Consider the following 17,424-nt stretch of genomic DNA (forward strand, 5'->3'; position numbering starts at 1 on the left):
ACTCTAATTTTTGAACTACAACAAGATGGGACTTGGGATAATTGATCACGAACCCCAGTAGCTCTAGCACTCGAATAGTCATCTGCATGGACTGTAGAGTGTCTGCCTCCAAGGTGCTCTTCACCAGCCAATCGTCGAGATAAGGGAACACATGCACTCCCAGTCTGCATAACAATGCTGTGACAACAGCCAGGCACTTTGTAAAAACCCTGGGTGCAGACGCAAGGCCAAAGGGCAGCACACAGTACTGAAAGTGCCGAGTTCCCAACTGAAATCGAAGATACTTCCTGTGAGCTGGGAGTATCGAGATGTGGGTATAGGCATCCTTTAAATCCAGAGAGCATAGCCAATCGTTTACCTGAATCATGGGAAGAAGGGTGCCAAGGGAAACCATCCTGAACTTTTCTTGGATTAGGAATTTGTTCAGGGCCCTTAGGTCTAGGATGGGACGCATCCCCCCTGTTTTCTTTTGCACAAGTACCTGGAATAGAATCCCAGCCCTTCTTCCCCTGGTGGAACGGGTTCGACCGCACTGGCCTTTAGAAGGGCGGAGAGTTCCTCTGCAAGTACCTGCCTGTGCTGGGAGCTGTAAGAATGAGCTCCTGGTGGGTAATTTGGAGGTTTGAATTCCAGATTAAGGGTGTATCCTTACTGGACTATTTGCAGAACCCACCGGTTGGAGGTTATAAGAGGCCACCTTTAGTGAAAAAATATTAACCTCCCTCCAACTGGTAAGTAGTCCAGAACGGACACTTGCACTGTGGATATGCTACACTGGAGCCAATCAAAAGCCAGTCCCTTGCTTTTGCTGGGGAGCTGCATGGGCCTTAGGCGCACGCTGTTGACGAGAACAAGCACGCTGGGACTGAGCCTGGGTAGGGTGCCGAGAAGCAGGCGTGTACATACGCCTATTGTAGGAATAGGGAGCACTCCTCTTCCCTCCAAAAAACCTCCTAGATGAGGAGGTGGTAGCAGAAGATGCCCAGCGGGAGAGAGAATCCATAGCATCATGGTGCTTTTTGACCTGATCGACCACATCTTCTACTTTTTCGCTAAAACGTTACCCCCCGGCAAGGAACATCCGCCATTTGCTGCTGGATCTTATGATCTAGGTCAGAGACACGCAGCCATGAGAGTCTGCGCATCACTATACTTTGAGCAGCTATTCTGGATGTTACATCAAAAGTGTCACAAGTACCCCTGGCTAGGAATTTGACACGCCTTCTGCTGTCTGACCACCTAGTGAAAAGATTCGGCGAGCTCCAGAGGAAGCACTTCGACCTAACTGGACAGTTGCCTCACAGAGTTCAGCAAGTGGATGCTCGTGTAGAGCTGGTATGTCTGTATCTTGGCTGCGAGCATAGCGGCCTGATACGTCTTCCTCCTAAAAGAATACAAGATCCTAGACTCTCTGCCTGGGGGTGCCCAGGCATAGTCTCTAGTACTCTTGACTCTCTTGAGAGCAGAATCCACCACCATAGAATCGTGAGGTAGCTGAGACTTCACCCTCACTGGCTCTCCGTGGACTCTGTACTGGGACTCAGTTTTTTTGGGGACCACTGGATTAGAGAGAGGGAACAACCAGTTTCGCATAAAAACTTCCCTGAGTGTGTTATGCAAGGGAGCCGTTGCAACCTCTGTAGGTGGTGGAGGATAATCCAAGACCTCGAGCATCTCGGCCCTGGGCTCATCCACAACCTCCATAGGGAAGGGAATATCCTTAGACATTTTCCGAACAAAGGAGGAAAAAGAAAGACTCTCAGGCAGAGACATCCTTCTTTCAACGGGCGGAGTAGGATCAGAGGGGGCCCCATAGGAATAGTCTTCAGAAAAGTATCTGGGATCTTCCTCTTCCTCCCACGAGCACTCATCATCGGTATCAGACAAAAGCTCTCTAAGAGCAACCCAAACCCGAGCCTGTCTCGACGTCGAGGAACGGCAACCTCGAGGGGGATGTCGAGAAGTCAACCCCTGCCCGGACTGCGGCAAAGCTTCCTCCGCCGACGTCGGAGAGTCGACCAAGGTGGCAGCCGATGCCGCAGGCGGCACCGAGGTCAGGGACCTCACCACAGGCGAAGACCCACATGCCACCTCAACAGACTGTGCAGAAGGCGCAAGCACCCCTGACACCGAAGTAGACTGGCGCAGCAATCCCTCCAGAAGCTCTGGAAGAAGGGCCCTGATGCACTCGTCGAGAGCCTCCATCGGAAAAGGCTGCGGGGCCAGTGCAGGAGCCAGTGGCAGAATCTTAGGGAGCTCGAGAGCCAGTACCAGGCTGCCAGAAGACCGACGCATCGGCACCTCCTATATAGAGGGTGAGCGGTCCCTCCTGGCGCCGACGCTTCTCGGGTACCGAATCCCTCGGTACCGCGCATGGAAGGAGAACGATGACTGTACTTCTCAGCCTTCGCTCGACGCCCATCACCAAGACTCCTCGGTACCGAAGACGTGGAATCCTCACGCCTCCTCGGGGCCGAGTCCGACGAAGGTCGGTCCCGGGGGGCCTGCATAGCAGTAGGCCTTTAGACACGTGGAGACCCATTCGATGCCTCGCTGCTCCCAGCGCAATGTGATCGTTCCGCAGCCATTACCTGTGCTCTTCAAGTCGATGCTTCCATCGACGTCAAAGGACTGGACCGATCAGCAAAAAGTTGTTCCCGTTGAGCCTCCCCAGACACTTGGGTCTGTTTTTTCATTAAAAGGACACAGCTTACAAGCAGCTGGAAGATGATCGGGCCCAAGGCACTGGAGACACCACGAGTGGGGGTCGGTACCCGAGATGGTCCAGTCATACCGAGTACAACGCTTGAAGCCGCTGGGTGTCCTCGATGACATGGATGGAAAAATGGTGGCTGCAAAATTAAAAGACGCAATTGTGCCAATTAAAAAGGCACTAAAAAAAGGGAAAAAGAAAACCCGACCGCGTGGCCTAAAAGAGGGCTGCGACAAAAAGAAAGAAAACACTCAATGAGAGAACTAAGAAAATAAGGACTAAAGTTTTTTTTTTTTTAATATTTTGAGAACACTAAACAAAAAGAGAAGCAAAAAAGAAAAGCTACGATCTCTTGGGCCAAAGGTAACACAGAACCAAAAAAAAAAAACTCTGTCACCTCAGTCGCGGAAAAAAAGTAACTGACGATGTCATGCTCGTGGCGCAGGCGGGAAGCCGTTCGCGCATGCGCAGTGCGCTCTGCCCGCGCGCTGGAGCGTTCTAGAAAGATTTTTAATTTTGCTTGTAAAATTTTGCAGGTTTCCTGGGCCGCCGTGGACGTTGACCCAATCGTGAGAACAAGCAGCCTGCTTGTCCTCTGAGAAAGGCATTATCCTTCGTTAGCACATTGTTAACATCACTCAATTCACCTACTTTTTTCTCTAAGCAGCTAATTTTTGAAGATCGATTACTCAGTTCACAGGAATGGGCCTAAGTCTTATCTTTAGAGCTTGCCAGCTCACCAACTTTGACCACAAATGTTAGGGTAGCATTAAAAGTCTGCATAGTGTCCCACAAAGAGTCCATAGTGACTTTAGCTTGCTTTTGCAAGCGTGGTGCAGAGACTTCAGCGAGCTTCCCAAGCTCTCTAGACCCGGTTAAGGTCCTCACTACTGGTTGCAAAGATTGTAGACCTTCCAGGCCGCTGGTATCAAGAAAGGAGGATGCAAGGATTCAACTCTCCACCAAATCTGTCCACAGCCTCTCTAGTTTCCCCTCCAGGCTGCATCAAACAAAGCCCCTGCAAGGGACATTGCAAAACCCCACTCACACTGCTGCTGGAAGATGCATTCAACATTGGCGTGGTCGAGGAAGAAACAACAGCACCAACAGGAGCACAGAACTGCTGCTCCAAAGTCATCTGTTTCATCGGGGAAGCAGCTCCAGTAGCTGGAGGAACACATGCCGAACTATTCCTTTCCTCTTTGTCTCCATATTGGGCCAAGAAAGGTAACAACCCAAAAAAAAGTAAATCCGGAGAGGTAAGGAGCTCCCGCAAATGCATCTGTTCATGTGGCCATTTTGAATCCCACCAAGGGATACATTTTAATAAAAGAAACAATGATCTTGGTCATAGCTTGAACCCACACAATAAAGGCAGACCAAATGAGGGTCACCATCCTGGAATGTTCTGATGCAATGCAGACAAGAGCAAACTGTACAACTATTTTTTTTAAATAAAAGACATGAAATTAAGCAAAAAACAGTGTTGGAAGACTGTATTAATAAAAATGTGTAAAGCTTTGCTGTTTCTCATCTATGCAGCAAAGTGGGGGAAAAAACAGAACTGAAGAAATTAGGAGATTGCTGCATGAAGGAAAGACCTTGTATGCTCAGAACTTTATACTGATTTTGGAATTCAGAAAGTTACATCTCTGTAACATGGCATGTGGTATTACCCATTTGTACATCTCATTCAGTCTTGCTTGTTGATGGAAAACTGAATTTAAAGAAATTAAAATGTCTTAAAATTGATCACGTAAATCTCTCATATTATACAATAAAATAAATATGCCAGCAACTGCACACGCCTACCTGTAAGAAGCACGCTGTCTCATACATCTGTTCTACAGTACTCTCCTTTATTGCCAGGTTACCCGTGTATGCGTAAGTTATTATCATCTGTAAAGAAGCTGCATCCACATTCCTCAGATGTACATGCGTTTGTTTACTTTCACTAAGACCGCTCATAAACATTGCCCTGAGAAAGAGAAAACACAACGGTATAAACATTGCCCTGAGAAAGAGAAAACACAACGGTAAGCACAAATCAATGGAATCTTAAAACACTGAAGAACCGCAATTCCTGTATGTTATTGTTTTTAACCCCTATACTGTGGACATATTAAATTTTCCTATTTTGTGTCTATGTGGGATATGCTTTGGTTATAGGACCTTATGACAGAAAAAAAAAACACTCTACTGACGGGACAGGAGACCACTCTGGATATTATATAAATGTGTTGGGAAAGTGGGCAGGGGTATGAGTTTTGTGTCTCTGACTACAGAGAAGGGTTAGACAGTTTGAATGGAGCAGTATCCAAACACCCCACTGGCTGAACAAATAAAATGAAACAAAGCATGATCATGAGGTAAGATTAAATTTCACCATAAAGCAAAGCGACTCACCTGTAGCAGGTGTTCCGTGAGAAAAGCAGGCCAAGTATTCTCACAGATGGGTGGCATCATTCCGGGTGCAGATGCTAACTAGGGATTACTTAGAATTTTCTAGCAGCGTCCCACCAAACACACGCTGGTGTCTTCTCGACTGACACAGGGTCCCTCATTGACTGACACCCCCTTCCTGTGATGGGCTGTTGACCAGCCAATTGTCCAGACAGGGAGATACATACTCCCAGCCTGTGTAAATAGCTGCTACTACAGTTCGACACTTGGTGAATACCCTGGGAGCTAATGGAAGGCCAAATGGCAGGATGCAGAACTGGTAATGGAGTTTACCTATCCGAAATGCGAGATACCGCCTATGACTTGGAAGTATCGAAATGTGGGTATAAGCATCACTGAAGTCCAGAGAGCAGCGCCAATCGTTTTCCTGAATCATGCGGAGAAGGATGCCCAGGGAAATCATCCTGAACTTCTCTGACCAGGAATTTGTTCAGGGCCTTTAGGTCTAGGATGGGATAAAATCCCCCCCCCCCCCCCATCTTCTTGGGCACAAGGACGTACCTGGAATACAATCCCTTCCCTTCTTGCACTGGTGGCATTGGTTCAACTGCATTTGCCTGTAGGAGGACAGATATTTCATCTACAAGTACCTGCTTGGTATGAGAGCTGATGTACTAAGCTCAGTAGGCAATTTGGTGAACTTTTACGCCAACATAGGGTGTAATCGAGACAGACTATTTGAAGAACCCACCAGTCAGAGGTTACAAGGGGCAACCTGTGATGGCAAAAATTCAGCCTCCCCTCTACCGGTAGGGCATCCAGGAAGACTACTTAGAGTGCAGCTATGCTATGCTCGCCTGGAACCTGTCAAAAGCTCATCCCTGGCTTTTGACTGGGGGAGCTAGCTGGGGCATCCGAGGGCAGAACTGGCAATGCAGAGCACGCTGGACCTGGGGGTTTTGGACAGAGCGAGATGGTGAAAACCTATGCTTCAGAGTTGAAGGGTCACTGCCTAGGTCACCTCAAAAACCTCCTGTAAGAGGAGGCTGCAGCTGGAGGTTGCCAAGACAGAGTATGGATGGTAGCTGTATGTTTCTTGATAAAGTCCACAATCCTCTCTACCTTATCTCAAACAGGTTGTCACCTCTGCACGGAACATCCGCCAATCTCTCCTGAACCGCTGGTCAGAGACACGCAGCCATGAGAGTCTGCACGCTATATTAGAAGAATTGTACATACCCCTGGCCAGATATTTCCGACACTACAGCTGTTTCCTAGCCAACTGGCAAAGCCCTATAGCCTGCTTCTGTGGGAGAGAATTCACAAGACTTAGCATACCGTGGACCAAAGACTGCACGTAAAAGCTCATGTAGAGCTGGCGGGACTGGATGTAGGAAATAAGCATTGAAGCCTGAAAAGTTTTCCTCACAAACGAGTCCAGTGTCCATGCCTCCCTATCCAAGGAGCCCTGGAACTCCTAGCTTGTCTGAGAGCGAATTCAACCACCAGAGAGTAGTGAGGCAGCTGGGCCCTCTTGAACCTGGAAGCCCTCTAGGATAATATACTAAACATTCACCTTCTTAGGTGTGACCTGCACTGAGAGGGGAAATTCCCAGGTCTTTGCCAGTCCATCTTTAAGGATAGAGTGCAATGGTACCGTGACCCCTTCGTTTGGAAGAGACTCGGTCTGACAGTTAACACTTCCACCCTTGGCTCTTCCTCAGTCTTGGAATTTAAATGGGCTGAAGCCATGAGGACCAATGCTTGTGCTTCTCGGGCTTCCCCTGATGCTTGGCATCAAAGTTCTTCGGTGCTGATGAGGACAATGAAACTGTATGCATCCTCTGTATCAGGTCCAATGCCAACGGGTTCTGGAGCCTGCTCTCAGCACCTGATGTTGAGAGACGTGGAGACTTCCTTGATGCTGGTGTACCTCCCAGTGGATGTCAAAGTCTTGGCAACCATTGAGGTCAATACTTCCGCTGCCGCACCGACCTTCAAGGAGCCAAAAGTTTCTTCTGATGATCTGTTGCACCATCTGTGTCCTCAACTGCATTTTTAAACAGAGAGAACAAGAATTAGGCTCATGGTCAGGCACAAGGCACCCGATGCACCAGAAGTGTGGGTCCATCATAGAAATCACCTGATTACATTGGATGCACCTCTTGAAGTCACTGGAGGTCTTCTGGGACATCAAGAACAGAATCACAGCTAAATTAAACTCCTCAAAGGTGACCCAATAAACTGAAGCAGCTCCTCCTCTCCCTACAGCTAGCCAATAGACTAGAGGGGGAGGCAGGAGTCGCAGCTAGGGTACAGACAAAAGAGCTTAAATTAACAACAGGAGGCGGCCTGACGTCAAAAGTTGAAGCCAATTTGGTTAATCTGTTTCCCCTGCTCCGCACAGCCATCATTACCGTATACTCAAAGCAAACAAATCTATGAGCTGCTGCATCCACCTTGTCATTCTTTGTTGGTAGCATTTTTATTTAATCTCACTTATTTCCAAACATGCCAGCTTGTGCAGCATATGGATGTACACAAAGGGTAGAGTAACGGAATAATTTTTTACAGGTAAAATTTGTTATAAATCGTAATCAGTGTGTCATTTGGAGGAGCTGATTATAGGACACCCTAGCAAGTGCTATATTTGTGCAGAAATTTATTTTCCTCCTGGTAAAAAGTGTCACTAAAACAGACATGTTATGAGAACTACATGCTCAACATTCAGAGTTTCTATCTATTTACTTACTTATTACATTTATATCCAACATTGAACATGAATTAGGTTCAAACCTAGAAGCATTTTAAAAAATTTTTTCCTGTGCCTAGATCAAAAGCGAAAGATGGTTTGTGTGAACTTGCTCCTTTTCTTTTGTGGAATGCAGTGGTATATTATAAAAATGCACTTAATATTGTTTATCACTATTTAAAAGAGATATTGAATAATGATTTCAGAGCTACCTTCATGCAGAAGCGTCCAGAGTCAGCCTAAATATGCCAACATTTTCCAGTTCTGTGATATATATTTATTTCTTTTTCAACAAGTCTGGTTGTAAAAGGCATTTTTTTCAGAGGGGGGGGGGGGGGTGTTAATCTTTGTCTCAGGGATGTGTGTTTGTATATAGAAGAGTCCTGGGAATAATGATGGCTAAGAGAAAGCAGCAGTACAACAGCTGGAGCTGAATGACATGTGTTTTCCAAATGGTGATGAATAGCTTGATGGGATGTCCTTGTTGTAAGACCAGAGTAAATCATTTCTTAGCTTCTTGTTTAAAATTAACCATGGAGGGAAAATGAGTCAGCATGAGTTCAGCAAACAAAATCTAGCCTTAAAACTATTAGCTGGTTGAAATTCAGCCGAAGTTAACCAAGTCAATGTTAAAATTTCTAATATGATTTGATAACAGCATTTTCTCAGTTATTGCCCAAATATGAACACAATTATAATGTTAATTATACGACCATATCTGACTCTAATAGTAGTTAGGGTAACCAATTCATTAACAGCCAGAGTTCACAATTTATTTATATCCTGCCTAAACCAGTAACAAAACATTCCAAATCTCTTATACAATACCAGCAATAACAATACCCACTATCTCAAGCAACCAGGAAGTTTAAAAAGTCTCACCACCAGATATTAAAAGGTTAGAACAAAAAAAAAAAAAGAGTTCAGAAGCTTTGTAAAATGTCCTGCATTAGTACAGTAATGTAGATAGCCAGGAAGGCTTTCCACAATCCAAGACCTGCAACCGAAAAGGCTGTACTACCCATGTACAAGCATAGTGCATGCTTATAAATGAGTCAATTGCCAGTTTTTTGTAAAATCAGATCTCAACCCCTTTGCAGATACAAACGAATGTAATCACAGACCAAAAGTACCATGCGACCAATGGAGACATTTCAAAGCAGGAGTAATATGCTCACATCGCGAAAGCCCCATAATGGTCCTCACTGCAGCATTCTGCACCATCTGCAGGGCTTTAATTTTCACAACTGGCATTCCCAGATCCAAAGAAAATCAGAAATGGACAGAATAGGTTTCAGTCAATATAACAAACGATGTACCAATGACACGGTAATCTGAGATTCCATAGTAAGATGTGCATCCAGTACCACCCCCAACAATTTCATCTGCATTTCCATTCCACATCACACACTGTCACTGACAGAGGCCATCTTTCAATCTCTCTTTTGTCCTACAATCATAATCTCAGTTTTAATCAGATTCAAAACCAACCCATTTGCCTCCATCCATTCTTGAACAGATATCATATATGTCGAAACTTGGCTTGTCAAATCAACACCACACACTGTTACTGGAAAAAAAAAACAACTTCAGCATACTAGCTGTATCCCACCCTTAAATTTTAAAGCACCCAACACTACAGTGCCAAAAAAAGGTTAAACAAAAGGGCAGAAAGCTTAAATCCTTGTGGTACCCCTCTCAGAACCGCAATAACCTCAATATTCCGCCACTCCATACTCGCATACTACGACCAACTAAATACGAAGAAATCCAATAAAATAAAAATAAAAAAACTCCAAGCAGTCGAGTCTTTAGTCAGACTTACCACTGCTAGCTGCTCCCGCCAAGCTCACAGACTCCACCAGTCTTACCACAGATGAAAAAGGCTCAGGACTAATTTTTTGTCCCACGGTCTCCCCCTAAAAATTTTTTTAAGGTTGTTGTGCTGGATAAGGAGAGCTCCACAGTAAATAAGAGGTGAAGGGAAGGAAGAAGTAAAATTTGTGGGGCACCAGAGACAGGGATCTGAAGACCCCCAGATAGTACTCCATTGAACAACTGGACCAGGATCAAAGCACTCCGAACCAGAAGTTGAAAAGTGTGTCCATCCGCCTGCAGGATATACAGAACTGAAGACTGCACAGATGTGTCCTTCTTGGCATCCAGTCCAGCTCCTCAGTATTTTCTATCTCTACCTGCTGGTTGGACACAACCATCCCAGGGGTGCTAGACTAGTGGAAAGCTACGTAATAGAAAGGAGATTTCCCTAACTATGCCTTTTTTCCAATTTTTTTTTAATTTCTTAAAGCTGCAGTAGTAGCTTAAATGGGAAATAAGCCTACCCAGGCCAAATCAAACACATTTTGGGGACATGCACCCCTTGGGCAAGGTCTCATGGGACTGAGACAAAGCCACGCACAGAGGCACTAAGGAGTGCGACTGGGGGCTGCGGAGCCAAGCTCAGTACTCGACCAGGTAGATCCTGAGACTGTGAACTGGGATAGGAGCACCGAACAGCACAACCTACTACCTGCTGAAGGTAGACAAAGATACAGGATTACATAAGTACATAAGTAATGCCACACTGGGAAAAGACCAAGGGTCCATCGAGCCCAGCATCCTGTCCATGACAGCGGCCAATCCAGGCCAAGGGCACCTGGCAAGCTTCCCAAACGTGTTATTCCTGGAATTGTGGATTTTTCCCAAGTCCATTTAGCAGCGGTTTATGGACTTGTCCTTTAGGAAACCGTCTAACCCCTTTTTAAACTCTGCCAAGCTAACCGCCTTCACCACGTTCTCCGGCAACGAATTCCAGAGTTTAATTACGCGTTGGGTGAATAAAAGTTTTCTCCGATTTGTTTTAAATTTACTACACTGTAGTTTCATCGCATACCCCCTAGTCCTAGTATTTTTGGAAAGCGTGAACAGATGCTTCACATCCACCTGTTGGTCAAGGGAGCACTGAAGCTTATACTGGTGGTGTCACTGGTAGAATTCAGTTCTCTATTTTCACCTGCTAGAAAGAAAGGATATCACCCATAAGTGGTGGAGCTGATGTTACGAAAGGTAAGATAGTCCTTACCTGTTAATGATATTTCTATTAGTCTCAACAGATCTATCCAGAGACTTGTGGACTATATTTCTCCACCAGCAGGTGGAGATAAACAGAACCTCAGAGGTCTGCTATATCTGGTCCTGTGCAGCAGCAGTGAACATAAGAGTAGCCATACTAGGTCAGACCAATGGTCCATCCAGCCCAGTATATTCTGTTTTCCAAACAGTGGCCAAGCCAGGTCACAAGTACCTGGCAGAAACCCAAATTGTGACAACACTACATACTATAAATCCCAAGGCAACAGTTGTTTCCCATGTCTGTCTCAATAGCAGACTATGGACTTATACTATTCCTCCAGGAATTTGTCCAAACCTTTTTAAAACCCACATACGCTAACCGCCGTTACCACATCCTCCGGCAAAGAGTTCCAGAGCTTAACTATTCGTTGAGTGAAAAATATTTCCTCCTATTTGTTTTAAAAGTATTTCCATGTAACTTCCTCGACTGTCCCCTAGTCTTTGTACTTTTGGAACGAGTAAAAAAAAAATCGATTTACTTATACTCTTTCTACACCCCTCAGGATTTTGTAGACCTCAATCATATCTCCCCTCATCAGTCTCTTTTCCAAGTTAAAGAGCCCTAACCTCTTTAACCTATCCTTATACGAGAGGAGTTCCATCCCCTTTATCATTTTAGTCGCTCTTCTTTGAATCTCTTCTAATTCCGTTATACCTTTGAGATACGGCAACCAGAACTGAACGCAATACTCAAGGTGCGGACGCACCATGGAGTGATACAAAGGCATTATAGTATTTTCGGTCTTAATCAGCATCCCTTTCCTAATAATTCCTAGCATCCTGTTTGCTTTTTTGGCTGCCACCACACACTGAGCAGAAGATATCAGCATTATTATCTACGACGACACCCAGATCTTTTTCTTGAGTGCTGACCCCTAAGGTGGACCCTAGAATCTGGTAACTTTGATTTGGATTATTCATTCCAATGTGAATCACCTTGTATTTGTCCGCATTAAATTTCATCTCCCATTTGGACGCCCAGTCTTCCAATTTCCTAAGGTCTTCCTGCAATATTTCACAGTCTGCAAGTGTTTTAACAACCTTGAATAGCTTTGTATCATCTGGAAATTTGAACACTTCACTCGTCGTTCCGATTTCCATATCATTTATAAATGTTAAACTAGTAAAAAAGGCCCGTTTCTGACAGAAATGAAATGGGCGCTAGCAAGGTATTCCTCGCAGTTGCAGCTTGGCATCCAGCCTCCCTCCCTGTCATGTGACTTACAGGGCCCCCTCCCAATTGTCGGATTTGCATGCTCCCCTGGTCTCGGAGTTGTTGCTGACCCTCCCTTGTTCTCTGTCGTGAGTTCAAAGGACGCCGTCTGCGTCCTCCGAGTTCAAGGGCCAGCCCCTGGTCATTGGCTGCCTCGCTGTCCTCCTTTACATGCGAGGGCACAGCAATGGGAATAGTGTTAGAAACCAAGCCATGCAGACGTATAACGTTGGACGCGGAAAATATTATATAGGATTGTTGAAAAGAGAAAGGAGACGACGAAATAGTAAAATGTTTAATAGAAATAAGCTTACATTTGCAAGATCTCTTTATAAACAATATTTTTTGTGAAAACTTTGTTACAAAGAGGGAAAAGCTTTCCTTGTTCAGGACCATCTATGACTTTTACAATTGCATCAGAAGATGTTTGAACTTGTGAAAAAGCTACAGTGACACAGATAGAGAGTGTGAGAGAGAGAAAGAGTGAGAAAGTGTATCTTTGAGAGAGAGTGTGTATGTGACAGTGTGTGTGCGTGAGAATTACACTGTGTGCGAGTGTGTATGTGAGACAGAGAGAGTGTGTTAGAGACAATGTGTGTGACAGATAGAGCGTGTGTGATACAGTATGTGCGAGTGTGTGACAGTGATTGAGAGAAAGATTGAGAGTGTGAGACAGAGACAGAGTGTGTGCAGCTGTGAGAGTGTGTGAGAGTGATTGAGAGAAAGTATGAGTGTGTGAGACAGAGAGATTGTGTGCGACTGTGTGAGTGTATGAGAGTGAGAGTATGTGAGAGTGAGTGACATAAGTGTGTGTGTGAGACAGAGATTGTGTGCGACTGTGTGAGAGTGAGTGAGTGAGAGAGTACGTGAGAGTGAGTGACATGTGTGTGTGTGAGAGGCAGCAGGGGCCCCCTTCCGGCCGAGGTGCAGGCACCCCTCCCCCCCTGCGGTCTCAGAACCCCCTCCCCCCCTGCTCCTCTCTGGTCTCAGGACCCCCCTCCCCTCCTCCTCTCTTGTTTCAGGACCCCCCTCCACTGTCGTCTCAGGACCCCCTTCCCCCTCCTGTCGTCTCAGGACCCCCACTCCACGGCTCCCTCCCTCTGTCTGTGGCCTCTGACTGCAAGCAGGACATGTGCTGCTGCCCCTCGCCTTCGTTAGTGCCGGCTGTTGTAAAAAAAAACTTTTTACCTCCTGCAGCGCCGGCAAGAGTGAAGAGGAGCACGCACGGACGCCGCTTCACAGTGCCTTCGCTTTTGTTTCTGCTCTTCCTCTGGTCCCGGCCTTCCGCAAACAGGAAATGAGGGTGGGACCAGAGGAACAGCTGAAACAGAAAGAAAACAAAGGTAGTGAGAAGCGCCATCCATGCGTGCTGGACTTCAGCATTGCCGGCGGAGCACAGAGCAGGAGGTAAAACGTTTTCATCGGAGGACGGGCGGGGGGGGGGGGGGGGGGGGGGGGCGGCATGGAACGGAGGAGCGCGGAGCAGGAGGTAAAACGTTTTCATCGGAGGAGAGGAGGGCGTGGTACTCTGGTCCCGCCCTTCCGCAAACAGGAAATGAGGGCGGGACCAGAGGCACAGCTGAGACAGAAGAGAAGGCATGCTGAAACACCGTGTGTCCTGTACTTTCACTGCTGCCGGTGTACACCGAGGTAAGAACTTTGAAATTACAGCCGGCACGCAGGAAGGCGAGGGGTGTGGAACTCCGAACACAGGTGTGCGTGGAACTCGCGGGGGGGGGGGGGGCAAGCGGCCAACGCAGACCGGCCTGCCACTGAGACAGAGGGAGGGAGGCGCGGGGGGTGTGGAACTCTGAAGGCGGGGGCATGGAACTCACAGGGGAGGAGGGAGCGGCCAACACAGGTCAGGCTAGCACAGAGTGAGAGGGAGGGAAGCGGCCGGCCCTGGAACTCGGAGGAGAGGGGGTGAAGACAGGAACTCGGAGGGGGGAGCATGAAATTCGGAGGACAGGGATGGGGTGGGGGAGGAGGGCAATTCTCCGTGGATTTAATCCTCACCTCCAATGTTCTTTTGCTGGCTGGTGCTGGCTTTGCTTTCCTCTCATGACGTTCCGACACGAGGACGGACCAATGGGAATTGTGTTACAAAACCAAGCATCCAGAGCGTTGGAGGTGCAAATTATTATATAGGATAAGCCAAGTTTTGGCAAGTTTCAGTGCCATATTAAAATATTTTAAAACTTCTTAGAAGAGCTACCTTGAAGAACTAAGGGCCCTGCTTACTAAGCAGCATTATAGGTGCATTAACCACATACATGCCTACAATATCCCTACAGGCGCCAGCATCTTAGTAAACGGGGCCCTAAATGTTTTCTAAATTTTAGGTGAATTACCACTGTTCCAGAATATAGTAAAAATCACAACAGTAATATATGGAAACTGTTCATAATCTTCCAATAAAATGAGCTTCTTCATTTTTTTCATGTGAAGATCACAATTAACATTCTTGCTATGTGTAACATTTCCTGCTAAATGCAAAGTCACTACAGACTGAGTACAAGGACTTTACTAAGTGAAATTACATACTTACCTGAAATAAGAACTGCATGTTGCAAGAACCATTTTATGGCAGGGGAATTCAGTGCCCTCAACAATTAATACTATATCAGTTAGCAACTGTTGTTCATAAAACAATTTCAACTGTTCCAGCAAGGATACAGCATATTCAGTATTGATCTGCCTCTCGTCCTCATTGGACATGATTATATTCCATGAATTTTTCCAGGGCCAGACTAAAAATACCAGAAACTATCTTCACGATACAGTGAGTGTTGCAGGGTTAAACTGGATAAAAATACTGCAAGATATTCAGATGGCAACTGTTCAGAACTGGTAATAACAAATTCAACAATGGTGTCCAAAAGAGATGATTCACAAGGTTGTTACAAGGTCATTCTTCATCAGCTGGGCATCACAAATCTTTCCTCCAGAGACTTTGCAAGAGAACCCAAAGAGTCCCTGCTGAGCCTTGTTTGTGAAATGTTAACTGAGGTAGATCACAAGGATATTTTCAGCTTGTAGTTGCCACTTCAGCAGCTAAAGAGAGAAAAATAAAAATTAGGAAATGCATCTATTTACCCACTGATCAATCATTTACTTTAATGAACAGGTGGGGAAAAGCAGGTGAAGCATGACACCTGAAATTCTTTCCAGCCCTTATGCACGTGCATGCGTCTTGTTTTTGACTAGAGAGGAGAGAGAGTGTGTGGTTTAAAGGCCACCACCCAAAAGTATAAAAGAAACTATCATTAAACATCACTTTCAGGGTTCAAGGGATAAATGGAAAAAATATGTCTTACCTAATAATTTGATTTCCTTTAAAAGTAGATGAATCCAGAGGCATGTGGGTTATGACCATCTAACAGCAGTTGGAGACAGAGCAATGAACTGAACTGTCTTATAGGACAGTAAGCTCCTTGGTCAGTTAGTATTTCTCATAACAAAGCAGAAGGAACAATTAGGCACATTTCCCTTTCCTCACAGGGTAAGCACACCAGTAGAATTTTTGATAATTGGTATAACAGCAAACACACTAAACAGAGAACTGAACATTAAAGGAATAACACTGACAAAGGGTGGGATCCTGGATTCATCTGCTGTGATTAAAGGAAAAGAAAATTATCGGGCAAGATAATTTTTCCTTCCTTAGCATCTGCAGCAGATGAATCCAGAGACTTGTGGGATGTAGCAAAGCAGTCTCTAAATAGGGTGGGGCATTGACGGGGCCACAAGATGCAAAGGAAGACTCTGTACAAGTTGCAACATAAAAAAGTAAGAGAGGACCAAGACCATTTCCTCAATAGAGAAATTCTGAGATTCCGCCTAAGACGTCGCCATATCCCAAGCAGTGTGTGCACACAGTGAGCTGGGAAGTGGTTGGCCCACCAGGACATATGCAGAGGCAACAGCCTCTTTAATCCAAGGAACAATTGCTTTGGAAGCTGCAGTACCACAATTCAGAGCCGAAAAAAGATAAATCATAGCATCAGGACTCATTGGTAGCCTGGAAATATTGAAGGACTCAACGAACATCAAGGTAACAGAATAATAATCTGTTTTGTACTACTCCTCTGTAGAAGAAAGAGGCTGGTTTAAATGAAATGCAGACACCACCTTAGGAAGAAAGGAAGGAATTAAATGTTCACCCCTGATTCTGAAAAATGGAGGAATGGATCTCTGCAGGACATAGCCTGTAGCTCAAAAACTCTGCACATCGATGAGATTGCAACAAGCAAGGCAGACTCGAGAGTAAGAGTCTTTAAGGTAGCTTTCCTCAAAGGGACTTTCTGCAGAGCCTTGAGAACCAGATTAAGGTTCCACTCTGAGTAAGGACGGCAAAAAAGGAGACCAAGATGACTAACCCCCTTAAAGAAACATACCACATCCGGATGAGAGGCCAGAGAGGAATTTGGAAATTCAACCTCTATAATAGGCAACAGCCACCACTTATACGTGAAGAGAATTATAGGTGAGACCTTTAAGGCCATCTTGTAAGCAAGCCAAAAGATGAGACAGCAAAGCATTGAACAGAGACAATGTCCTCTCCAAGCACCAGCCCTCAAAAGGTAAGCCAGACTCTAAAATAAAAAGCAGAGGTTAAGCGCTTTTGTGCCTGAAGCAATGTAGCAATGACCTCCTCCAAATAACCATTCTCTCTCAATTTCGACCTCTCAAGAGCCAAGCCATAAGACCAAAAAGGGAGGTATCTTCCATCTAATGGGCCACTGACTGAGAAAAAAAGATAGAATGGTGTGTCCACCAGAATAGAATCAGATCTGTATACCATGGCCTCCTGGCCAGAACACAGCAATCAGAATAAAGAAGACTAAGGATCCTGTGAATCACTCTGCTCATCAGCAGCTGGGAGAAAGGTGGGACAAAAAAAAAAAAAAAAAGAGCTGATTGTGGCCATAGAAGCAAACAGCATCCATCCCAAAAACCTGGGTACTTTGGCATTGTGTTGAGTCAACATGAGACCCAGGATTGGAACGCCCCACTTCTGAGTTACCATCTGGAAGATGTCCAAAGACAGTTCCACTCTGCCAGGTCCAGGGAGGTCCAGCTGAGATAGCAGGTACTCTCAATGCTCAAGTGGAATATGTGTGTGGCTGAAATCTCCTGTAAATGACTCCGACCAAAGAGAAATGAGCCTCCTCATGCCGCCTTGTCTGTTCACATAAGCTACTGCTTTGA

General features: G+C 45.7%; 1 protein-coding gene across 1 annotated transcript in view; it reads right to left on the reverse strand.

Moving 5' to 3' along the window:
* The window catches only part of KBTBD2 (kelch repeat and BTB domain containing 2), a 42,388-nt gene that overhangs the window by 13,327 nt on the left and 11,637 nt on the right, over nucleotides 1-17,424 (reverse strand). Inside the window, exons 2-3 of the mRNA XM_030204389.1 lie at nucleotides 14,762-15,267; nucleotides 4,526-4,691 (exon numbers count right to left, since the gene is read on the reverse strand). Of these exons, the coding sequence (XP_030060249.1) occupies nucleotides 4,526-4,691; nucleotides 14,762-14,931 (336 nt within the window). The 5' untranslated portion in view covers nucleotides 14,932-15,267. The remainder of the gene's footprint in view (nucleotides 1-4,525; nucleotides 4,692-14,761; nucleotides 15,268-17,424) is intronic.

This window comes from Microcaecilia unicolor, chromosome 1 (assembly GCF_901765095.1).
Source record: "Microcaecilia unicolor chromosome 1, aMicUni1.1, whole genome shotgun sequence".
In the NCBI taxonomy this organism is placed as follows: Eukaryota; Metazoa; Chordata; class Amphibia; order Gymnophiona; family Siphonopidae; genus Microcaecilia; species Microcaecilia unicolor.